The sequence below is a fragment of the Arvicola amphibius genome, chromosome 1 (assembly GCF_903992535.2).
Source record: "Arvicola amphibius chromosome 1, mArvAmp1.2, whole genome shotgun sequence".
NCBI classification, from domain to species: Eukaryota; Metazoa; Chordata; class Mammalia; order Rodentia; family Cricetidae; genus Arvicola; species Arvicola amphibius.
Window position 1 is genome coordinate 174158081 of NC_052047.1, and position 27112 is coordinate 174185192.

Sequence of the window (27112 nt, forward strand, 5' to 3'; positions counted from 1 at the left end):
ATTGCGAGTAAGAGAAAGCAGAATGGGATTATCTTTGATTTTAAAAAGCTTTTGTCTAAGTGGTAACACTATAAAAAGTTATGCAAACACAGTCAACAGGGAAAAGTGATGAGCAACGTTCTGTCTCAAGACCTGGCAGCTCCATCATTCAGTGATAGCTACGCTGCTCAATGGTTCCTCAGGTTCCCTTTCAGAAATATTCTACCTGTGACCCTGAATACTTACTCACAGTATTAAAATGGAAATTAGGCCAACTACTGCCATTGTTTTCAAACTGGATATGTATACACAAAAATATTACGGAGCTTCCTATCATTTCATTGCCATCTATGTAGTTTAATAATATTGGGATTACTGGAGTTTACTTTTTAATCTTTTACAGATGGACTTTTTTCACAGTTTGCTATTATTACAAACAATTTTGCAACGATCATGTTTATTCTTCCAGAGACTGAATGTCTGTCCTTAAGTTCATGCACTGAAATCTAAGCTCCAGCATGACAGTATTGGGAGGGTCAATTGTAGGGGTCATAGAGCAGATCCTGTGAGAAGCCTCAGTGCCCTTATAAAGGAGTTTGTTAGCCAGGTGTTATGGCACATGCCTTCAGTTCCAGGACTCAGGGAAGCAGAGGCAGGCGGATCAGATCTCTGTGAGTTCCAGGTGAGCCTGGTCTACAGAGTGAGTTCCATGACAGCCAGAGATACTTGAAGAAACCCTCTCTTGAAAAACCAAAAAAAAAGTTTGTTTACCTCTGCCATGGTGTGAGAAAGAGGAGATATGAATGACAGTGTCTGAGATGGGAAGAGAGTCCCTGTCTCATATTCAAGTGTCTTGTGTCTTGATCTCACACTTCTCAGCTTCCAGAACTGGAAGCAATTTGTTATTAATAAATAATGTGCAAGTCTAAGACAGTCTGTCAGTCACAGGAGTCAAAACAGATTATTTCTTATCTCTGTTTTGCACTTTTGTTCAGCTACCTGTAGGGCGAATGCCCTAAAAGTAGATTGCTGAATCAAAGTATAGTAAGCACACTGGGACTAAAAAGATGGCTCAGTGGTTAATAACACTGGCTGTTTTCCCAGAGGACCTGGGGTTTGATTCCCATCATCCACATGTCAACCAACAATTCTAAGAAACCTGTAACTCAAGTTCTATAGGATCCAAGGTCCTCTTCTGGCCTTGGAGGGCATCAGACAAAAGATACATGGAGGGCAACATACAGGTAAACACCTGTTGACCAAGGTTTCTGTCCCACCCGGTCCTGCAGCCGTTCAGCCCCAAAGAAACACACAGAGATTTACATTAATTATAAATTGATTGGCATATTCGTTCAGGCTTCTTATTAACCCTTATAACCCATATCAGCCCATACTTCTTGTCTGTGTTAGCCATGTGGCTTGGAACCTTTTTCTGCGAGGCAGTCACATCTTGCTTGCTCTGTGTCTGGCTTCCTCTGTGGCTGGGTGAAGACTGCAGGCTGACTGTTTCCTCTTCCCAGAATTCTCCTGTTCTCCATGCCCTGCCTCTGCTTCCTGCCTGGTTACTCCCACCTATACTTCCTGCCCGGCTACTGGCCAATTCTTGCGACAGAATAAAAGACCATTGTCTGACAGCAAATACCCAAACACATAAATAAAAAATAAAGTAAGTTAAAAGAAGAGTAAAAACATTAGAAGCATTTTAGACACAGTGACTGACTTCTTTCATAATGGAGCTTCCAAGTCTCTGTCTCCACATTCTTTCTAGTACTAGTCCCTTTGCTAATGTGCCCTGGCATTTATTTTAGTTATAGTTCAGCAGGTTACTTCTGACTAGTGTTTTCACATGTAAACTGGATTTGCACTCTTTTCCCCAGTGATCACTATTCTTTGTCTTGGTGACAAAGCCCAGGATTACTATGCAGATTAAAGCCATGTAAAGTGAGAAGTTTGGGGCTTGGTGCACAGTAAATGATCAAAACTAACGAACAAACAATACTCCCCTCCCCCATTGATCAAGCTGGACTCACTTCATTTCAGAGAACTGGAATTACTGAGCTGGTGTCATTCCTTACTTCATTCATATCAGGCACTAATAAAGACAGGGAGAAGGTGCTCTCAAACAACAGCTATTGCATTGTGTGAAAATATCTATTTGTCTTTTCTGTAGACTGAGCAGTACATGAATTTATAAATCAGCACCTATTGTACATTTTTTTGTTGTTACTGTAGCTGAAATCTGAATTTAATTGAGTTAATTGAACTTGGCAATTGGGAATTAGTTCAACAATGTACAAGGCTAATGCTGTCCAACTTCCCAAAACACCTTGCGACTTTTTCTCTATAGTTTTACATTCATATATTCATATTTCTTGTCCCAAAGGAATAAATGACAACACTTTTAAATAACATCTTAGCACTTTAAGTTAACTAATCAATTAGTTCATCTGAGGTACCAACTAGGTAAAATTTCTAATTATTTTTAGTAAAATAAAGTATTCACAATGTGGTAGTTTGAAAGAAAATGTTTCTCAAAGGGAATGGCACTACTAGGGGGTGTGGTCTTTTTGGAAAAAGTGTCTCACTGTGGAGGAAGGCTTTGGGGTATCTCTTATATGCTCAAAAATACTGCCCCATGTTGCAGATCACTTCTTGTTACCTGCAAGATGTAAGACGCTCAGGTACTTCTCCAGCACCATGTCTGCCTGCAGGCCACCATGTCCCACCATGATGATAATGGACTGAACTTCTGAACTGTAAGCAAGCTGCCACAATTAAATGTTCCTTTGTAAGGGTTGCCATGGTCATGGTCTCTTCACAGCAATAGAAACCCTAAGATACAAGACCATCTTTAAATCCCCTCTAAAACTTATTTTATACAGGAAAGTATCAAAATACCTGTTTTTAAAATGGGTCACATCCGGCAGAGATTTGGACACTTAGAGCACAAGCTCCCTCACGCAGAGTACTCAGAAAAGCTGGCACATAGATCTGTGGGCTTCAGCTCTTCTAAATGGAGACCCAACAACTTGACACATAAAGGTGACGCACTGCATGTGTGAGACTGTGAGCCAAGTGCATCTAGGAAGGAAGTGGGTGCAGTGGGAATGCAGATGATAGCTGTCTGGAAGAACTTCACCTGGCGTCTGGAAGTTTCCCCGTGTCCTTCACCAACACCCAAACCTCAGTAGGGGTTAATTTTCTGCAGTTGAAAAAAGTTCCTCATAATACTGTGTTGATTGTTTTTTTCTTTCATCTTTGAGGAACTTTTGTTGCTGTTTTACATTTATGCTTTATATTTAACATTTTTGATGTCTATATCAGGATGCGGCAAGTGGCAAGTACTTGCTATTTGTCGACTGTTTGGATGATCAATAAATGAAGAAGGGATAATTTAGTCCTCATCTTCTATAAAGGATGGACAGATAAAGCAAGCTTCCCCCACCTACTGAGCAGACAGTACAGCTCTACAGCACTGAACACTTACACACTTACAGCCAAACCGGCACAGCCCCAGTGCCATGTGTGGCCCTCGGGAAATTTTCCATCACTGGGTAGGAGAGATTAGCTTTTCAAAAATTGTAACATAAATTACATCGTTTTCTCCTTCCCTTTCCTCCCTTCAAACCCTCCCAAGTTTGCCTGCTTTCAAATTCATGGCCTCTTTTTCTTTAACTGTTGTTGTATATATCTTTAAAAAAACTAACATACCTACTAATTTCTGTGCTGTAAAAATTTTAAGGCTCTTTAACTTGTTTATTCTAGGTCAGCAAACACTAACAAATCTGTAGATGTATGCATTTGCCAATTTAAATAAAGGCTTCTACAAGGGAAGTTTTAAAACTAATGCACATGTATATTTGTTATCCAAAGCTACATATGTTTGGATAGATTATGTTTAACAAGGCACATGGATATCCTCTAAACAGTTCTGTATAAGATAACCATTCTGATGGGCATTTGGTTAACTATAAACATGTTGGAAAACCCCACACGATGAAATGAAATAAAGTGCAGACTTCCAGTTTGAGAAGATGATTTCCTGAAGAGCCCATGTAAGAAAATGTACACAAATTTGGAAAACAACTTTACAGTAAATAATGGAAAACGATTCGCAGAGAGTGTGGCCAGCTACGAAAATAAATGATAACATTTTCTAGTAATTCAGCCTCCTTCAGTAATAAACATGCCATTTCCACTACATCTGTGAGTGCTGAACAGAGGTGTGGCAAACGAGCAGGAGGAGCGTCATAGAGGCTGGGTTGGAACACTAGGAATGATTTTCTACAGATAACTGGGCATCTGAAGCCCTATTGCTGAGTAGCAATTTGCTGGCGATAAAATTAGGGGGAAGTTCTTTAAGACCCAAAGTGTTCTAAAGGGGGTAGAATAATTATTCAACCCATTCTATAAGGAATCTTCTTAAAAGTCAAGAACTGTCCCCTTTTTAGATTTCAGTTAATCTCCATGGTGGGGAACTAAGTCCATGGGGTAGTTTTATTAGGTTCTATGGGATAGGAATTTAAATTTTTACCAGAAAAGTATATACAGGAGACAAAGCTCAAGCAGATATAATATTTTCACTTAATTTCTCGACTTTAGCTTCAATGATAATAATAATAGTAATATAAAAACAGTTATACGGTTATTGTAAAGATTAAATGAAATAAAGCCTCTAAAAAAGCTTACCACACTGACTGGTTCAGTGACTAATTTCTATTAAGATAATGAATATGAACTTTAAAAGAGCGACAGACATCTCTTTCTCTCTCTTTCTCTTTCTCTCTCTCTCTTTACACATTGTTTTTGGGTACACATTTCTGTGAGCAGGAGTGTGAAGTCCAGATGTCAACATTGACATTATTTCTTAGGTGCTCTCTTCTTTTCATTTTTGAGACAGGGTCTAAATGGGCCAGAGGCTGGAACATACTAAGTAGGCTAGGATCTGTCTATTCCCACAGACTCAGCACTAGGATCACAAGCACACACAACCATATACAAGTGGTCTTTGTGAAGTGGGTTCTGGAATCAAACTCAGGTCTTCACGCTTGCAAGGCAATCATTTTTAAAACAGTACTATCTCCTTTATCTTAATATTTCTCAAAAAGACAATGCTTCATTGAAACATCATTATTTTGACTCCACAGACATTTTATTGCGTAGAATTTAAACTACATATCCTCAAAATTCTGTCAAAATAAAAGAGAAAAATCAGATGGGATAGTGTTAGGATTTGGTCTACATGAAATCTGAGCTTTTAAATCTCTATATAGCGATATAATCAAATATTCTTTGTTAAGAATTGATGTGGAATTCCCCTCTGCATGCTAATAAAGAAGCTGCTCTGGCCTATGGCAGGGCAGAAAAGAGCTAGGTGGGGAAAACTAAACTGAATGCAGGGAGAAAGAAGGCAGAGTCAGGGAGACGCATGTAGCTGCCAAAGGAGGAAGACACTATAACCTTACCAGTAAGCCACAGCCCTGTGAGGATACATAGATTAATAAAAATGGGTTAATTTAAGATGTAAGAGTTACTTAATAAGAAGCCTGAGCTAATAAGCCAAACAGTGTTGTAATTAATATAGTTTCTGTGTGATTATCTGGGTCTGGGTGGCAGGATTCGGTTCCAGTTCCCAGAGCACTCAGAGGACTGTGGATCGCTACCTTACTGTGAGTTTATCCCCAAATTAGTAAACCTTTGTTATACTCCATTCCGGGCTCTTGTGGAACTCTTTGGTACTACCACAAAGTATAAGCACCAGAAGAGTAGAACCTTGGCTGTCTCTTTCACCTAGACACCCAGAACAATGTCTGGGCTATTCCCCCAGAGCAATAAAGACTCAACAAGCATATGTGTGACTGGTGAATCCTTTATAGAATTATAAGTAATTTGGGATTTAAAAGGGTACACACACACACACACACACACACACACACACACACACACACACACATTCCTATCCTTATATAAATCATTTCCCTAATGGCTTATAGATGCTGACCTTTAATTTAAAAAGAAATATATAATTCTTTAAAAATAATTAGAATATTATAGCGTACATAATAAAATCATGGTCATAACATGGAATAACTTTTAAAATGATCATTTTGCTCTATTATATTAAAGGTCTTTGTAGGAAACAATATGAAAGTTTTGTAAGAGTAATACACTAATAATCTAATATATAACCAATGCTAAACCAATATATGGGTTTACAGTACTTTCTAATAGCCAATTTTGTTTAAGGCTTGGAAGTATCTTTAGACTGATTCTTGCATTTTCTGGAAGAGATAGTTCAAACTTTACCAAACATCCCACACTCTGGGAGAAGTTCCCTCTATTTGGTAGAAGGTTGGAGTCTACTTTTGACCAGTAGACGATGAGGAGGAGAGAAATGCTTTATTTACATTTAGGTGAAAACTGGTGGAATTGAATTTCCTGTGTGTCTTACTTCCATTCACCCCAATTTTCTGGGCTTATATTTCAGATGGCAGAGTTACCAGCTTTAGCAGCTTTGCCCAGTCTCCCTCAGATTGCATAAGCCTCACTCACTCAGGGTGCTAACTCCCAAGGCCTTTGTATACTTTTAAAATTTTGGGAAATGCCCATTAGTTACTCTGACTAGTATTCAGTACATAACCTTAAAAATGGTTTAATTTGAGGAAGAATGGGCTTCAAAAAAGACTCTTTTATTTCATATCTGAGATAACCAAGTTATATCTTTTTGTTCTTCTCTCTCATTCTTTGATTGGATTTCATAATTAATTATAAATTGACTCCCATGCTATTGACAACTGATTACAAGGCTGAGCAGATAGATCCATCTATGGACCCTTACAAATTGAAGATAAATTAGAAATTAAACAAAGAAATAACGGAGACATATGTAATTATTGTCCTAGTTACTTTTCCTGGAGCTGTGTGGAGCAAGGGTTTATTTTGTCTCACATTTCATGGCCCAATGGTAGGGAAGTCAAGATGGCATGCAGTGACTGCTCACATTGCACCCATATGCTCAGCTCATCTCCTTTTTTCTCCCCTCCCCCTTTTTGAGACAGGACTTTTAATTTTTTGTGTAGCATTGGCTGTTCTGGAACTAGCTCTGAAGACCAAGCTGGCCCCAAACTCACTGCCTCTGCCTTTCAAGTGATAGGATTAAAGACTGGAAAGGACCACGTATGGGGCTGGGAAGATAGGCAATTTGTAGGTAGCCGGGAAGGACAGTTGGGGCTCAGTGAAACAAAAAAGTATAAAGCAATTTTCACAAATATTTCTGATTTCTACCTTTATCCATGGCTGGAATATTTTTTTCCTAGCATCAATTCCTTTAAAACTTCCATAGACTCTGCTCATTTTTTTTTTAAACCGCATTTAGTGGGACTGTATATATTTCTGGATCTGTTTAAGAGAAGTTTTGTCCTTTGGCTAAGACCTCCCAAGCTTTATGAAAACATCTATTTATCCTGGGACAACAGGAGATTTTCAAGCCCGTTACAGCTTTTACTTGCATTGCCAAAAGGAAAGAACAGAAGGTTTCAATCGTCTTTTAACTGGACCTTGCTCAGGTCCCTAGGGTAGGGGGCTTAACCTAACTCACATTTGATTTTAGGCTCTCACTAGCTGCAGTTCCTTTTCACAATATGTACAAAAGCCCAGGGTTTTTATGACAGTCTACTCAAATGCTCCATCTTCCTCAGCACTTAGCAGTGCTAAGAAGTCACCTTTGACTGTGCATTGCTATTCTGTCCTATTCCTAACTGTTGTGCTGCATGGAATTTTGTCCTGCATGTAAGCGATGTTGTGATTGCCCTGCTTTTCCAGAACCAGGCACACTTCCTCCTGAGCCTGCACACTAGTTTGCCTCTCAGAATACCATGTTGTCACTGTAGTGGCTGCATGGTTGGGTTCAGCTTTAGATCTGTCAGTGTTAAAAGCAATTCTGTGAAAAGATGAAATATATCTCTTGGTTAGAGTTGACTGAAAGCTTTGCTTTAATTCATTTGTTGCTTTGATATTATAAATTTTTAAAATTTTAAGATCTGAGACCAGTAAGATGGTGAAGGTATTTAAGCTAGTTATAATGTTCCTGTCCCGTTTTGTAGAGGAAATCAACCAGGCCACTGTGGGCATTCTTATCTCCTTTCCTAATAAGATGAATGAAATTATCCTTCCTGTTATATTTTGACTAAAAAATATTAAAGATTCTATCTGTGTATTTGGGCAAGGTTCTTCAATCAAAGAAGAAATTCTTCAATCTAGAGAAGCCATTATTATGAAAATAAGGGAGAGGAAGCAAACAGGGATTTTGTTTTTAATAAAAATAAAATTAGACCCAATTGACCTCAGGTTTCAAATGACCTTCCTGACCCTACTAAGCAGAGTAAGGACATATAAAAACAGCAGCAAAGAATTCACTAGCAATACGTAGATAGAAATCTATTTCACTGAGAAAAAAACTATTTTAATTTCAAGGATTCTATGTTATTACAATTATGAATTTGAAATATACTAAAAGATTTCCCCTAGTCTCATAGATCAGTTATAAATATTAATGGAATCCCCACAGATTCTTTTCAGGTTCTAATATTTAATATTCATTTATATCATGCAGGGAATTCAATATCCTGTATGGTATATGTGGACCATTCTAATTATGTAAGTGAGCACATATATGAGGTTTGTAGGGGGATTCACCATTAAATATACCAAGGTCTGTACAGGATCTTAGAGAGTACATCAAAGTCTTCCCCACCCACTTAATAACAAGAAAGTCACTAGTAATAAGGTAAAGACTCTTTAGGCTGAATGGAGTCAATAATGTTAAAAGTGGCAAAAAGATGGACTAGTGATTCTGGGCAATTAAAAATGCTGTGACATAAAGCTTTTATGAAACTTAGTGGAGCAATTTCCTGTGATGAGACTCTATAGCTAGACTTTGAACCTTGCTTTTGAAATAGTCTTAATCTTTGCAGCCAGTTCTCTTTAGATGCTATCCTATTCGCTGAGAGTCTGTGCATCATCTTGTAAACAAAAGTCTTATTGAAAAGGGATCTGAGACTTCACCAACAGGAAGAACCCCATTGACTGTATTGTGCTCTGAGTTTAACACCTTAAGATATTGTTTAGCCTCACTAGATGTAAGAGCTGTCACTTTAACAAGGATGACATTTTAAACACCCATCACACTGGCATTTTGTCTCATTCTCAAAATGAGTATGCTTATATAAATAATAGACTAATAGCATAAATTTTTTTTACATTATAAAAATAGCATTTACTATGAACATTTCTGGTGCTATACCAGGGGACTTGTATATGCTATTTTATTCAATCCTTATAACATTTTAGAGAGACTATACTTTTCATACAGCACTATGGAACTCAGAACAGCCAAGAAACATGGCTACACAGTTGTTAGTTGAGTGACATGAGGATGCTGGCATTGAACTGATTTTACTCTACAGAGAGAGGAGCAACATCATGTGGGTCAACCTAATTCTAGGTGCTGAATTACAACTTAAAGGTAGGATTGTATGTTTGAAAGTCCATTGCATAGTCAAGATGGAGGAAGGACAGAGATGAGAGCAAGGAATGAGATATATTGATTGAGGGAGCCATTCTGGGGCTACCAAAAAAACCTGGCTCTAGAGAAATTCCCAGAAATCCACAGGAATAACCCCAGCTAAGACCCTAAGCAATAGAGGAGAAGAGGCCTGAACTTGTCTTGTCCTGTAGTCAGACTGATGAATATCTTAAATATCAACATAGAACCTTCATCCAGAAACTGATGGAAACAGAGGAAGAGACCTGCATTGGAGCACTGGACTGAGCTCCCAAAGTCCAGTTGAAGAGTGGAATGAAAGAGATTATGAGCCTAGGTCAAGACCATGATGGGTACACTCACTGAAACAGTTTACTTGAGCTAATGGGAGCTCACCAACTCCACACTGACTGGGAAGGAACAAGCATAGGACCAAACTAGTCCCTCAGAGTGTGCTTGACAGTTGCATGACTGGAGCAGACTGAGGGGCCACTGGCAGTGGCACAAGGATTTATCCCTATGGCTCGTACTGGCTTTTTAGGAACCTATTCCTTTTGGATAGATACCTTGCTCAGCTTAGATATATTAGGGAGAGCCTTGGACCTTCCTCAAAGCAATGTGCCTTTCCCTCTCTGAGGATGGGGGATGGGGTGGGAGATAAGTGGAGTGAATGGGAGGAAGGAAGGGAGTGGGAACTTGAATTGGTATGTATAATGAAAAAAGACAGTTTGTTCTCTCTCTCTCTCTTATAAATAAAGTCCATTGCACTATGCTGAGTAACACTGGTAATTGATCACCTATAAAAAGTTCATTACCCGCCAATACTGGATTAAACATGAACTTATTTGTGAAAGATTACTATTTGTGGTGGTTTGAATGACATGGTACCCATAGGCTCATATATTTGAATGCTTAGTCCCCAGTTGGGGAGATATTGAGCAAAGATTAGGTGGTGTTGTCTTCTTAGAGGTGTGTCATGGGGTGGGCTTTGAGTGTTCAAAAGCCCATTCTAGGCCTAGCCTCTGTTTCTGTTTCTGTCTCTCTCTGTTTCTGTCTATGTCTCTCTGTCTCTCTGTTTGTTTTTGTTTCTATCTATGTCTCTCTATCTCTGTCTGTTTCTGTCTCTGTCTCTCTGTTTCTTTCTTTGTTTCTCTGTTTCTTTCTCTGTCTCTGTCTCTCTGTTTCTGTCTCTCTGTTTATGTGTCTCTCTGTCTCTCTGTTTCTGTCTGTCTGTCTCTGTCTATATCTCTCTGTTTCTGTTTCTGTCTATGTGTGTCTCTGTTTGTCTCTCTCTGCCTCTGTCCCTCTGTCCGTCTGCCTGCTGCCTGAGGATCAGGATGTAAAGCTCTCCACTACTGCTCCAGCACCATGCCTGTTTGTTTGTCTCCATGATCTTCTTGAGTTAACACTCTAAAACTGTAAGCAAGCCCCCAATGAAGTGATTTCTTTTATATGATTTGCTCAGTGTTGGTGTCTTCTCACAGCAAAGAAGCAATAACTAAGACACTGCTCCAGAATAATATTTTAATATTCAAACAGAAAACTGCTAAAGTGGAGAAACATCAACTTTATCGAGTTTATCATATATTTTCTAAGTTAAATATCTCAGCTGGAGCACAGTTGTTTTGCAACCAAGTACTAAAAAGAAATATCTTTCACAAAGAGAACAGCGGGATTCTTTGAAGTGTAACTTTGGAAATTAAAGTCTACATTACAGGGCACCATTGAAAGCAGATGTACATTCTCTGGGGACCTTGGTAAAACGGTACTGAGGATACCTCTCTAAAAAAAAAGCTTCAGTAAAGCTTCCAGATCTCATTGGTAATACCTCATAGTCCAGTAGTTCCAATATCCTATTCACTTAATATTCCAGTCACCAAGAGCTGGTTTCTATTCACTATTGCTAGAGATTCATTTATTATTCAGTGGCCTTCAGATCTATCAATTTAATGGAGGGTTCATTCATTTTTTATAATTTAAGGGTAACAGTAACAGGTTCCTAGTTTGCCTTAAAGGTAAACAGTTTGTGACCCAGCCATTTCTTTTCCTGGCAAGCTAAGTGGATGACCAGTGCAAAGTTACACATTCTCAAGTGTTATTTCAGGGACAGGGAAGGGCTCTTCAGACTTGCATATGAGATATGGCTATCTCAGAAAATATTTGGTAAACACCATATACTCAATCCTTTGATCCCATGATGATAATGTCAATTTTCAATATTGATCAGGATAAGAAGGACCAGTGACTTGATAGCATGTATGGAGAATGATGGCTCATATTTACACTGAAGGACAGAACCTCTAATTTTGGTGAGATCAGCAGTCCCTTAGCCCATGAGACATTCAAATTTATCTGAGGAAAAATTCTTGACAGTAAGAGAAATGGTGAAATTTTTTTCTGAAGGGCCTCTAGGTCCCATATCTTCTGGATGGTGTTGTCATGGTCACAGATAAAAATGGACCACAACTGAAGACTTGTCAAGCTTTCATCCAGCTCAAGCCTTTGCTATTTCTCAGACCCCAAGGCTCACAAGCTGTCTGAATTTTCCACAATTTTACAATACAGTTCTCAGCTTGCAAAGGCTTTGAGATGCCTCCAGAATGATGAAGAGCAGGCACTTGTCTGGGAAACTGAGCAGCACACATTATTTTGAGCCCTGGCTTACAGCTCAGCGCTGACAGCCTCATTTCAGAGCGCAATAAGGACCTAACTTGAAGATCTTTCAAAACAGCCCAGTCATACAGACATAGCCTTTGTTCAGTTTCTCTCTTCTAACAGCTGACATGGTTGCAGGTATTATGGAAACATCAACTTGTGCTTTCTATTCAAGAGGATGAATTCTTTCTTAATTCAAAATAAGGTTCATGCCCAGATGTGAGGGTTGCCATATTAATTCAGCTGACAGATTCTGCTAAGGAACCCATTTAAACATTTCTACCTAATTTCAGCCAAGATATTGCAAAAAGTACCTGGTCTTTAGCATATCACACCAGCCCTTTTCCAAGCAAAAAAGAAGCAAGGACACAAAACAATTGCTCAGATTAGGATCATCTTGAGACAGTAGAAAGTTACAGGAACGTTGCAGAGTAACTTACACAACAAACAGTTTAAAAAAATCTTTAAATCCCTTAGGCTCATCCTTTATTTTCTCAACTAAAATAATTACTTGGTGTGTGATGACAAATCTTCTAAATATTCTTTTTAAATTCCCCTATGTTTACGCTCTATATTGTATAGCTCCTTACATGGCTTCCTACTTATTAGAAGTCTCAGTGAAGCAAACACAAATGGAGCCTTCGACCTTCAGAATCTTCCATTTGATCACTTCATGAAACTACATTGGAGACTTAGGAATTGTCAGTTCTTTGTGCAATGATTGGCACGAAGAAAGCATTCAAAGCTTATTTGTGCATATTTGTCCAACTGAATAAGTTAAAAATGGAAAACATGTAATTAAAAAAATCTTGGACTTTTAACCTAGCTGAAAGAAACTGTCACTGTGTTTGTGCTCATGCATGTGTGCACCACAGGATAGACACACAGAGACACAGACACAGAAAAAGACACACACATCCTAGTAATATTCTTCATACTTTGGACTATTTCTGATGTATACATTTAGTTGACTTAGCTGATATTCTCTTTCCAACCCTGGCACCAATTATCATACTGAAACAAATTGCTTGGCAAGCGGGCGGACAAGTGCTATTTTAGATGTAATCTCCCATTGAGGGCAGATTGACAGGGCAGCCAGAGGCTAAAAGGGGTCTGTTGTTTGGTATGACTTTGTATGCAAATGTTCTCCTTACAAAATAGGCTGAGTTATTTCATTCTCTAATGAAAGACCGTTTTGTGTTCAAATGTGGGAAATACATAAAATGAGATTATTTCACAACTTATACTTAATACTTTAAAATACTAATATATACATATACAACATGCATTTTTATATAAGTACTTATATATGTTATATATGAGTGGGTATATAGATATTTTTACATGTTTAAATATATAATTGTTTCTTGTTAAGCCATTACTCCCAGTTTTGATAATACCATCCATATATATGTCTATATATGTCCTATGATACTCTATAGCATAACCATAATAATGCTCATTTGCAATTAGTGTTTGACTCCTCTTAATTAAAATGTCTTACCTGATTTATATGGAAGCATTAGTTTTATAATTAACCTTAAAACCTGCTATTTCTATAATACAGTTTTGTAAGTTGTTACTGCCTATTATTTTAGCATGGTTGCTATTTACTCCGAGAATCTGTAAATATAATAGTAGGTACCAGACACACTGACTTATTATCATTTGCTAAGTGCCATGCAAAGTCCTTACTTGAACTATATACTCAAACTCTTTACTCTTCAATAACTCTTTGGGATTATTAATACCTAACAGTACTGATGAAGATGCAGAGATGTTAAGTCATTTATTGTTACACAATTATTAAGTTGGTAGGAGTAAGTTGAATCTGGGCAATGTAACTCCTGGCTTAGATTAACACCAAATTCAAGATGTTCGAGGGATCTCAGATATCTCAGGTAGTAAACACATTACTGATATCCCATATTCTTGCCCTGTCTATATGAACAACATTGCTAGTTATATTTGGAATCCTTGTTTACGGAGTGTGTAGCCTTCCTTGGAATTACTGTTTTATGTCCTCTGTAGTAACTACATGTTAAAAGGTTTGCACTTGTATTTGAGAACTATTTATCATTCATATATGTCTAATCAAGTTCTATAGAATAATATAGACTACATAGTATAGCAAGAATTGGCAATATGCTTACCAAACCCATTTTTCTTCTTCCTATATGTATGGGTAAAAGACAGGTCCAACTTGACTTCAGAATCAGTGTTCCTCACCTAATTGTGCTCTAATTAACAGAAGGTGAGCCTACCTAATGTATATTGTCTGTAGATCTATCCTTCCCCTTCTTCCACCAATTTATTGGATGCCTGTAGAGATAGTAAGTCAAAAGATAGAGAACTCTGTGTCCATTAATAATTTACTTTTTATTCTAATATTCTTAAATATTCACAAACCTTTTAAAAGTTTTTATTTGCTGTGTATGTGAACTTTGCCTGCCTGTATATCAGTGCACTATGTGTATGCAGTGCCCATAGAGACCAGAAGAAGGCATCAGATCCTCTGAGATTGGAGTTAACAGTTGTGAGCTGCCACATGGGTGCTGGGGATTAAACCCAGGTCCTTAGGAAGAGCTATCTTTCTACCATGTTTTTAAAAAATCTTTAATTGCATATACTAATTGCATTTATTTATCGGACACAGTAATAATTTGATACAGATGTACAACATATGAGGGATCAAACCAGATGACTGGCATTTCCATGTCCTTAAATGTTTATTGTCTAAAGAAGCTTTTTGAAGAAAGATACCTACCAATCAATACCCATTTGGGCTGATCAAGAAATAAACATCTTTCATACTTAGGTCATTAAAGTTTTACATGTGTTTGCTATTTAAAATAGTCTAATAAGTACATGGTTCATGCTAGAGCATATTGCTAGACTGTTTCAGAACAAGAATTTTAACCTAGATCTTAATTTTATTATGAAGTTCTCCCACATTAATATTAAAAAATTTCAAAAATCATTGAAGTGAGTTAGTAAGCTTTTCATTATAATATTATAATAAAAATCTGAGGTTTACATTGGCTAAGAGGTTTTGAGGTTTTGTCTCATGGTGTTTGACTTCATTGATATTGGGCTTGTGGTAAGGGAGCACACCACAGCTGGAGCTGCTGACCTCATGACTGGGAAGCAAAATAGAGAGAAAAAGAAGCACTGGGGTCCCAGTATCCCCTTCAAGGGCACAGCCCAGGTGACTAGGTCTCACCTTTTTCTGTTTACATTTCTTCCCAAGTGAGGGTTAGGCCTCTTAAACACATTAGTCTTTAGGAGACTTTCAAGATCCAAACTATTAAAATGATAAAGGCATTCTAAAACCTATAATACCTTAGATTCTAATTCCATAAAATTGAATGCTTTCAGGACCAGACCTATCTGGTCTGATGTTCCTGCCACATAGGAAGGACAAAAGATAACATCATGTCGGGATTTATCAGGTGTATATGGAAAAATTTTCATAGGTTTGATGTACCTTCAAATGACCCATTTTTCAGTACATTTGGAAAATTCTTGAATAACTGAAAGTGTCTTTTCTATAGAAATCTCTTTTTAATAAAGTATTTTGTGAAAGTCTCTAAATTAGGGGTAAATATGTCAACAAACTAATGTGATGACAAAGCTCATTGGAAAAAGAACCAAGGAGCCAGTGTCCCACAGAACACAGTTTGAGAACACGAAGCAATACTGACTCATACTCCAACTGTGGGTCTGGTACACCTTGGGGCTTCCTTCCTTTCCTTAAAAGGAAAGCTGGTTCTGGCTGTGGTGTTCTGCACTTACTGCCTGCTTCCAACACCTGTCAAATGACTATGCCCTGACCTTATAGGCTTAGGTCATTTTTTTTTATCTTCTGTCCCTGGAGACTTACTGCATTTTGTTCTCAATTCTGGTAAGTTTTGTGTATCCTGTTTACATTTACATTGCTCTACCCGGACAGAACACAAAAGTCCCCTCCATTATTTGTGTGTGTGTTATGGTACTACTCCTTCACTCAAAAAAAAAAAAAACCCACCAAAGAATAGATATGGCGTGGTGTTAGAGAAACAACAACAACAACAACAACAACAACAACAACAACACATATCTCTTATTCAACTAGTTAGATGTTAATATGCTAAAACACATGGATTACACTATAAAAGCATTTATATTGTGTTAAGTCAGCTTGACACACTTAGTACTCTGGGTCCTGATAGAAAAAATAAAACAGCTGAAGTGAAGGTGGTTAGATTTTTTTGTTAAGAAAAGTTGTTACTATAGGCTTTTTATTTTGTGTGAGTTAATGCACACACCAGAGAAGGTAAGTTTCTGTGTAGACACACAAAAAAGCAGGTATTCCTTGGCAATTTGGAATATCACCACAAAAGGCAGAGAACAAAACATGATTTCTAACTTATCTGGTGTCTTGGCTTTAAAATTATTCTGTGGCTGAAATTAAGAGAAACTTATTACTACAAAAATTGACAACCATGAGAAATTCTTGATATTATGTTTTGCTTTTTCAGACCCATTCAGTTTTATAAATGATCACCTCGGTGTTGTGTGGGTGCTTTCACACACCCTCCCACCTCATTTGTAGAGAAAACTTAATCTGTTCAGAGATAGACTCTTCCTCTCCTTCTTGGGTGACTTTCCCAGGAGACAAGAGCCCCCTGTTCTCTACATGCAACCCAGCTATTTAATCGAATCTCACTCAAGGAAACATAAATCTACTGAAATGGTACCAAAGGATTGTATCAACGTCTTAGCTAGAGTTTCTGTTGCTGTGAAGAGACACCCATGACCAGGGTAACTCATTAAGGAAAGCATTTAATTGAGGTGGCTTATAGTTAAGAGATTTAGTCCATTACCTTCATTTCGGGGGACATGTAGGCAGGTATGGTGCTAGAAAAGGGGCTGAGAGTTCTACCTCTTGATCCACAGGTGACAAAGTGAACTGTGCCACTGAGTGTAGCTTGAGCACAGGAGATGTCAAAGTCTAACCCCACAGTGATGCATTTCCTCCAACAAAGTCACTACTATTCCAAAATCTCCGAATAGCACCATTCCCTTTGGCGGCCATTTTCTTTCAACCCACCACAGTCAAGTTTACTGATTTTTGCTATCCTCAAAACTGTCATGTAATTTTATGGGTCTTAAAAGGCAATTTTGAATATATGTGATCCTTTTCCTTTACTATAAATTTAGAACTTTACCTCCCACATAAGATTAACTCTGCTTGAAGATGGAAGGAAGTAGTGAGGGACACATAGCCATCAGCATGCCTTCTTTCCTCTGTAACAGAATCTTACTTTATTCAGGCAGTGATCCTTCTAATGGCAAACAGGACTGGGATACCAGCTCCAGGAGTGTACTTGATTTTGGCATATGATACTCTCCCTACTTTAGACTTATGATACTCTTAGCTGTCTCACACATGGCTAGTTTGGAATTGGTCCACATAGCAATTCTGGTCTGATATTCAATGGATACATTAAAGAATTGTACAAATTCTCTGGAAGGAGCAGAGTCTGTACTGATTTTTCCTAAGTGTGTTGCTACGCTCCAAATGTGCAAGGCCCTAGTTTTGATCCCTGGAACTTGGAGAAAAAAAAGAATGGATGTGAGGCATTAAGGAGACTAAGTAAATCACACAAATGGAGTTTGCTGAGTTTTGGAGCCTGAGAACCCCACGACCCAGTTATTGGTTGATTTGATTCCTGGTGAGCGCTTGCTTCCTGATCTGCAGGTTCCTGCATTCTTGCTTTGTCTCTGCCATAGATTTTCCCCTTAGTATATAAAAGTATCAAAGAGAGAAGGGAACAGTTTCTGTTTTGCTCTCTGAAGGCCATTATCCTATTGGGCTAGGATGTCACCCTTAGGACTCCATGTAATCATTAGTACCTGAACTGAATCTCCAAATAGAAATCACTGTGCTTTGTGATGGTTAATATTGGCTATCAATTTCATTGGAAGGAGAATTGACCCAGAGATTAGTGTAGAACACCTATGGATATGTCTGTAAGGATGCTTCTGAAGATGAGTTACAGAGTGGCAGGAGACATAAGAGACTAGATAACCAGAAGAAGTAAAAGAAGAAGGTTGAAGAAGCCAGCCAGTGCTGCATTCCTTACTTCAGCTTCTTGCCCTTATGAAGTGGATACTTTTGCTCTTCCATACACTCTTTTTAAGAACTATCATACAACGTAAGAGGTATCAGTATATTTTGTATGTTTGTATGGTTTTTTTTATCCCCATCCCTTCTAGCTCCTTTATCTGGTTTCTTTTTTTTTTTCTTTTTTTTTTTTTTTTAACTTGTACTGTTCTGTTTCTGGTAGTTTCTACTTCCATGTCTCATGCCGTATGACTCTTTCCATGTCTCCTCCTTATTAAATCCTGTATTTTTTTCTGTCTCATGGTTCCCTTTCTAGTTTCATTTCTTATACCCCCAATCACTACTACATAAATGCATACATATAAAAAATTGGAATATAGGTTGGGTATGGTGACATAGCCTTTAATTCCAGCACTCCGGAGGCAGAGTCAAAATGGTATCTGTGGAGTTCCATGTTAGCCTGGTCTACATAGGGAGTTCTAAGACATCTGGGGTTATATATTGAGACTCCCTCTAAACACACACACACACACACACACACACACACACACACACACACACACACACACACCACACAATTAGCAGCTAGAACTAGCACAAGAAAGAACATATACTATGATGACAAGCCCAGAGCAGTGGTACTAGACCATGGACTGACACCTTAAGAATCACCTGCGAGAGCCAAGTTTTCTTCCTTTTAAGTTGATCTCTCAGGTGTTGACTTAGACTGCTCATTTGTTCTTGGCCACTCAGACCTGAAATAATCACACAGAAACTGTATTATTACAACACTGTTTGGTCTATTAGCTCATGCTTCTTATTGGCTATCTCCTATATCTTAAATTAACTCATTTCTATTAATCTGTATCACCACAAGGTTGTGGCTTACCAGTAAGGCTCTATCCAGAGTCCTGCATCTGCCTCCTTGGGTGGCTATGTGGCTTCACCCTGACTCTGCCTACTCTCTCCTCCTCTATCTGCTTGGAATTCCCGCTTTGCCCTATTCTGCATTACAATAGGCCCATAGCAGCTTTTTGTTAACCAATGGTATTCACAGCATACAGAGGGGAATCCCATATCACTCAGGTATTTGTCATGGTGATAAAAACACTGAGCAGCATAGGCTTCACTTATGAATTTCTTTCTTCATTTTATTTTGTGCTAGGGTTGGACCTACATCTATCTATCTATCTATCTATCTATCTATCTATCTATCTATCTATCTATCTATCTATCTAATCTATCTATCATTTATCTACCTATATATATATATAGGTGTATATATATATACATTTATATATAAATGTATATATATATATACATTTGTCTAATATATATATTAGACAAATGTTCTATCACTGAGAGACTCCCTATGTCACCAACACATCAATCTAGGAAATATGTCATTTGTTCATAGTAAATCATACAAATGATCTTATATTGTTTAAACATGTTTTTGTTGCATACAGCTGAATACATGTCCTCATAGAGATCCTAAGATAATGTCTAAGTCATGATATATAACTTCAGAAGATCAGGGATTATTTGTCTTTCCTCACAACACACCGGTGTAGAGTTGGCATGGCTACATCTCACAGCTAATGCCCACTGCTGTTACAGGCTTTTCCTAGCTGCTGATCACATATAGATGTGGTATTATCCTAACACAAGCAGCACAGCCCTTGGGGAGGTTTTTTTTTTGTTGTTGTTGTTGTTTTTGTTGTTGTTTTTTTTTTTTTTTAGAGCCTGTCCTGGAACTAGCTCTTGTAGACCAGGTTGGCCTCGAACTCACAGAGATCCGCCTGCCTCTGCCTCCCGAGCGCTGAGATTAAAGGCGTGCGCCACCACCGCCCGGCTCCCTTGGGGAGTTTTAAGTTATAAGAGAAACATCTTTTCTGGGAGTGTGTGCTCTGATAGAGAAAACACTCCAGCTGAGGCCTATAATAAACTTCTGACAAGCCAAGAGACACGAGTTGGTTATTTTATCAGGCAAGACTTCTAACTAATGGGCCACTGGGAGCGTTGCTGTAGTAACAAACTCAACCATGATTCCTTTTGTTGAGTTCTATTACCTTAGATCATCACAGTTTATTTATGAAGACATTACCTTAGACATTACCACAGTGCTATGGATATGAATACACATACTTTTCTCTGAAATCAATCAGTTACCATTCCTTGTGATTCAACTTTTCTTTCTTCCTTCTTTCCTTCCTTCCTTCCTTCCTTCCTTCCTTCCTTCCTTCCTTCCTTCCTTCCTTCCTTCCTTCCCTCCCTCCCTCCTTTCCTTCCGTGTGTGTGTGTGTGTGTGTGTGTGTGTGTGTGTGTGCAGCATATGTATGTGTGTGTTCCCTGACTTACTCTGCACCTCTGGCTGGCCCAGAACTTGCTGTGCAGACCTGAAACTCTCAGAGATCATGCCTCTACAACACATGGTCTTGCAAATCAAATTTAAGTTTTAGAACTATCTTTAACCAACAGGTAGAGTGTGGAGTTCACTGAGTCCTAGAAAGGTTCTCATGAGACATTTGCCAGGCACTTTATTATATTGTATGTGAACCAATTTTACTCCATTTTAAAAAGATGAAATGTACATAGACATCAAAATATTACAGAATTGATGGATTTCATAGCATGGTAAAATTTACCTTTTAATATAGCCGGGGAAGTGAAAGGTCAGCAATTACCAAATTTAAAAAGCCTGAACAAAATAACCCACCGGAATCTCTCCATAAAACTCAGAGAGGAATGTTGCATATACACATATGCAAATTAAAGCAAGAGAACCAGGCCATTTTGCAATCCTAAACCTTCTGACAGTATTTTTATGAACTCAATAAAACAAACCACGTGGTACAAGATTTTCTGGAAAACCTTTCTGGTTTCACTGTGTACTTCATGACTGAGCAAATGTGACATTATGTTTTATCCCCTGTGGCTTGGAGTTAAACACTTGCTCTGTTCAGAATGGCAACACTCAATTAAACAGCATTTTTCTCAACCTACACCCACCATCATTACTGTGTTCAAGGGAAATAATGGGAGTACTGACCTATATTGCGTTTCTTATTGTCAATGGAGATGAAGCGTATACAGGGATTACTGCTGATGTACTGGCCAGCCCAAGGGACGTCAATCTTCATGCCTGCTTCATAAAAGAGGCCCAGAGCATAGCGGGAGGAATAGCTCACAGATGCCAGTTGTTGCCTTTGGCATTCACTAATTACTGTGGAAGAAAAAACAAAACACAAACTCAAAAATATCATCTTTCCCTTTAGTCATCAAGTCCAAACTTCCTTCACACAAGTCCCAAGTCTTCCCTGCAGTCCTGTCTTGCTCACCATGAATTTTCAAAGGTAATGTAAGATGCTCTTTGTTCTATTTTTTTTCAGAATATTTACTAATGCTGGCACAATTACATCTAGTAAGATGAAGGTTCGAGTTCATTAGACTCCCAGTCAAGTCTCTCAAAATCTGGCTCACAGTTGCTGCTCTAGCTTCATATTCTATTTGCTGGCCATAGACTGTATAAACTTGCTGCCTAACTATGAGTTGAATGCTTTTGCTAATTATTATTACAACATTTCACATAGTTATAATAATAATCTTTAAGGTTGAATATTATTTCCATGTCATAGGTGAGGAGGCTATAGCCCCTTCGATATGCCTATGTCATTTAATTTGCTTGTCTGTCACCTTCCCATTACAGAGCTGTAGTAGTTCTATAGTTTATCCCCTCGGCCTGTTCCTGCTGGCTGTAGTTTCAGAACAAACTCCAACGCTGCTTTCTTCTCAGACATATATGATTATTTTACACTCAAAAGTTTGTTGACTGTGTCCTTTACTTGACAGAAGCTTCTCTGTTTTGGGGGGTCTCATTTATTAATTGTTGCTCTCAGTGTCTGTGCTACTGGGGTTATATTTCGGAAGTGGTCTCCTGTGCCAATGTAATCAAGTGTACTTCCTACTTTCTTTTTTGTGAGGTTCAGTGTGGCTGGTTTTATGTGGAGGTCTTTCATCCATTTGGACTTGAGTTTTGTGCACGGTGATAGATATGGATCTATTTGCATTCTTCTACGTGTTGATATCTTAGTGATGCCAGCACCGTTTGTTGAATATGCTTTCTTTTTTCCACTTTATATTTTTTGTTTCTTTGTCAAAAATCAGATGTTTGTAGGTATGTGGATTGATATCCAGGTCTTTGATTCAATTCCATTGGTCCTCCTGTCTGTTTTTATGCCAATACTGGGCTGTTTTCATTATTGTAGCTCTATAGTAGAGTTTAAAGTCAGGGGTAGTAATGCCTCCAGAAGTTTCTTTATTTTAAAAGATTGCTTTGGCTATCCTGGGTTTTTTGTTTTTCCAAATGAAATTGAGTATTGTTCTTTAAAGGTCTGTGATGAATTTTGCTGGGATTTTGATGGAAATTGCCCTGAACCTGCAGATTACTTGGTAAGATTGCCATTTTTACTATGTTGGGTATATACCCAAAAGAAGTTCATTCATACCACAGAGACATGTACTCAACTGTATTCATAGCAGCATTATTTGTAATAGCCAGTACTTGGAAACAACCTAGATGCCCCATAACCAAAGAATGGATAAAGAAAATGTGGTACATTTACACAATGGAGTACTGCTCAGCAATAATAATAATAATAATAATAATAACAATAATAATAATAACAACAACATCTTGAAATTTGCAGGCAAATGGGTGGATCTAAGAAACAACCATATTGAGTGAGGTAACCCAGACTCCGGAAGACGAATATAATATGTACTCTCATATGTGGCTTTTAGACATAAAGCAAAAACCAGCCTACAATCCACAACCCCAGAGAACCTAGACAACAAAGAGGATCCTAAGAGAGACATATATGGATCTCAATAGGAAGTAAAAAAAGACAAGATCTCCTGAGTAAATCAGAAACATGGGGGTCATGGGAAAAGGTAGAAGGGGAAAGGGAGAAAGGGAGGGGAATGGAGAAAATGTATAGCACAATAAAACAATAAAAAGAAAAAGAATCCAAAAGTAAAAGCTTATTATTTTTTCAAGACATCATTTTCTTTCCTACTAAAAAGCTTTCCCTGCTTAATAAACAGATGTTCATCTGACACTGGCCTCATTATATTCAGAGAATGAGGGGTCTTATTCTTATTTAAGTAATTCACTTTTCAAGCTATGGCTTGATATCAAGCTAAGCTTATTGTTTTCTGAAAGAGAAGAGGTGAGTGTTGTAAATTCCAGAAATTAAGATCATTTTCCTAAATTTCACAATTGTGGAATTAAAAGCACAAAAAACAATCTTTTATTTAAGAAAAATAAAAACAAAGCAACCAAAAAACAAACAAAATTGTGAACTATTGAGAACCTATATAGGCCTGAAGGATTTTTTAAAACTAAAGCTAAAGGGGTCAAGTAGGTCGACAGCCTAATTGAATCTCACCTTCACCATATTTTCACATGTAGCTAAATTTTAAACAATCTGTCAAGTGGCAAATCCCCTTGGGTAGTCTTTTGAAAAGGTAATTGGTATACATGGAGAATACAACAAGCCATAGACACCCATGTCTGATGGGGCATGGGAGCTAAGACTTCTGACTGAAACAATCTAATTTTCAACAGATTCACTTATCAAAGATGTCATCTTTAGGATGTCAAGTTTTTGGTCTTTGAGACGCAGGTCAGGCCTGTCCCATTTTGTTTGAAAAAAGAAAAACCTTCTTATGCTGAAGGAACTAACCTTAAAGGATTTCAAAGAATATGTATGTACTGTAATATATAATAGAAAGCAATAATAATAATTTATCAAGAATCATGGTACATAAAAAATATTTGAGGGCCAAGCATGGTAGTGCATACTTTTATTCCCAGAATTCTGGAGGCAGTGGCAGACAGATCTCTAAGTTTGAGGTCATTTGAATCTACATAGGGAGTTCCAGGACAGTCAGGGTTACATAGTGAGGCTCTGTCTCAAAGGAAAAAAAAGACACATGATGACAAAGCAAGGCTCAAATGAAAGTGCATAACTTCTATATCATCAGCTTTTACTTAAATGCCACCACCCACCATATTCATTTAATTGTGAGGCAATATGTAAATAATCTCTATAGTTATGCAATGTGAATTTGCATATTATATAACTTTCAAATAATCTATTATTTTATATATTTAGGCATATAAGTTAAAAGAGACATTTTATTATTGTAATGAGAGTCAAAGAAGGAAGGGAAGAGTTCATGACTTAGGGAACTGTTCCTACTGGACGGCCCTTTTGTGTGTGTCTTTGTGTGCATTTGTGCACATGCAGGTTGACATTTGGAAAAGAGAGGAAAAAAGGGCAGTACTTCTGAGTAACATTAAGTAATTTAATTTTCTTAGTTTCCTATTGTGACTCATTCCTCTAGTTTTGTACTCGAGAAGAGAAGGCTGATAATATATACTCTTTTTTTTTTCTGTATTTGGTGGCAAAATTTTCATTCGCTGTCATTGCCTACCCTATGCCAGGTTCTCATATTGATATGAGGGGTTTAAGGTAGACCAAAAAAGTAGAGGCTCCCATTTAGCTTCCATGTTGTTGGTCGAGGGGCAAATTCTAAAATGTAGATCCGGGTAAATGGAGAATAAGCAATAAAGGAAAATAAAGCAGTATAAGGGGACATTTTACAGGTGAGGATGGTGTGGCTCGTCTATTTCAGCCGTCAAAGATATGTCTCCTCAGAGGATTCTACTCTGATTGACATGGTAAGCTACTACTGCTTTGTCAGTCAAAGACACACATGATATAGTTTCTGTTGAAATAACTGTAATTTTGGGTAAAGGAGAAGACAATAAACATGTAAGATGAAATTGGACTAAATGACTATTGCAGTAATTTTTAATTTGATATAACAATGGAGCAAGCCTGAGATAGTTCCGTTTTAGATAGAATATCTATATGTACAAGATATATACATTATGTCCATCCATGTATGTGTATGTGTATGCATCCTTAAGTAATAACTGAGTGTCCATCCATCTGGACTGAGATGGAGTAGGCCCTAATGTCATGTTGGGTTGTCTGACTTTTTTATCACTGTGCGGCAATTCTTTATATATTCTATAAGCAACTCTTACAAGAGAAATGCAAGAGCTTTCTTTTAACAGTATGGCTTTATATAAATATTCCTCAGAGTTTATTATTTTTTTCAATGATAGCACTTTTATATCTCTTTTTATAATCTTTACCTAGTATCCTACTTCAAGGTTCTGAAAACTCTCTCTCATATGTGTGTGTGTGTGTGTGTGTGTGTGTGTGTGTGTGTGTGAATATATTATATATGTAATTTTCCTGAAAGCTAGAATACTATTTTGAAGTTAAGTCTGATAGGGTTAAGTCTGGCGGATGAGTCTGATAAGTTAATTCTGGCTTGGGAATAAGTTGGTGTGAGGAAAAGAGCAGAGTTGAAGAATACAGAGACTGCTATTTTATGTTATATGCCATAATTAAATGAATAATTATTATTAAGCAATCACAACATACAATTAAGAACTAGATTATAAATAGCCTGAGACAAGAACTATATCTCACAGGCTTTGCATGTCCAGTTCTCTGACTCATTCTTATATGGCATTAACAACTATTAATGAAGACATCCTCAAGTAAGATTTGTTAACTTCATAAGAATATAAAATGGGGAAAATCACTATGTTGTTAGAACCCAGAGAAACAATAATTGCATTTTGATAATACTTTTCCTTTCTACCTTCCTGGATTTTCTCAAAGAGGAACACGTTAGACACAGTTTTTGCAGACTATAAGCTTTTGTTTGCTATGTGGCAAATGACTTCCCTGTGAATGTAACTTTTAATGGTGAAATGGATGCTGTTCCTCAAGGCGGGGCCTTGTTTCTTTCTTCTGTGAACATAGCCATTATAAACATTTTTATGTATAGATCTTTATCTGTGTTTCTAATTATACCCCCCAGACTTGAAGCGGAATGAGTGTTAATGTTTAGAAAGCTATGCCAATTTATAGTTTCCATTAATGGTACAGGAAAGAACCACTTTATTATGCCCTTACTTATATTTTTTTTCTAATGTGAAAGAAACCAGACATTTTATTTTAGCTTTAATATAATAAGATTGAACATCTCTCAGATACCTTGTAGCAAACATGTACTTTCAGCTTTGCAAACTGTTCACATCATTTTGCTAATTGACCGATTTCATTTTTCATGTTACTACCATGAGTTTTAATAATGGGTAATATGGGGATTTTTTTCACTCATTGTATGTTATATAACTTTCTTTAGGTCTTATTTGTTTCTTAGTATTATATGACATTATAATATGTATACTGATAATCAAAGTGTTGCTTCTCCTTCACTCTTTGCATTTGAACAATTAGAAACCAGAAATGTATTTCAGTCACCTTCCCCCTCGGTGTTTATCTGAAGCGAGGGCCACTGACCCTCTAGAATCTGAATTCCCTCCAGTTCTGGTTTCTGGGAGCCTTTGGCAAGTTAGAAACATAGAAGGGCGTGGCAGTATAAAATGATAGTGACTACGGATAAATACGGATCCCTCCTGTTTGGTCTGCTCTGCTGCATACCTGCACTGCTGACTCTTCCACAACGACATTCCTTTTAGGTGGCTTTCCTCTCCTGTTTCCAACCGTCTTGGGGCTCTGGCCACCTATCTTTCCCACACTCATTTAGGAGAACTGGTGGTAATGGCTTCCTGCCGTTATTAGTCCCTGGATGCTACAACTTCCTTTACTTATTGCTTTAACCATTCCAGGGTTTGGTAAATGACTTGCAGCAAAACATTGCAGTCAGATGCA

General features: G+C 37.7%; 1 protein-coding gene across 1 annotated transcript in view; it reads right to left on the reverse strand.

Moving 5' to 3' along the window:
* Rnls (renalase, FAD dependent amine oxidase) overlaps positions 1–27112 on the reverse strand; it is a 260854-nt gene that overhangs the window by 34803 nt on the left and 198939 nt on the right. Inside the window, exon 5 of the mRNA XM_038317674.1 lies at positions 21337–21510. Coding sequence (XP_038173602.1) covers positions 21337–21510 — 174 coding nt within the window. The remainder of the gene's footprint in view (positions 1–21336; positions 21511–27112) is intronic.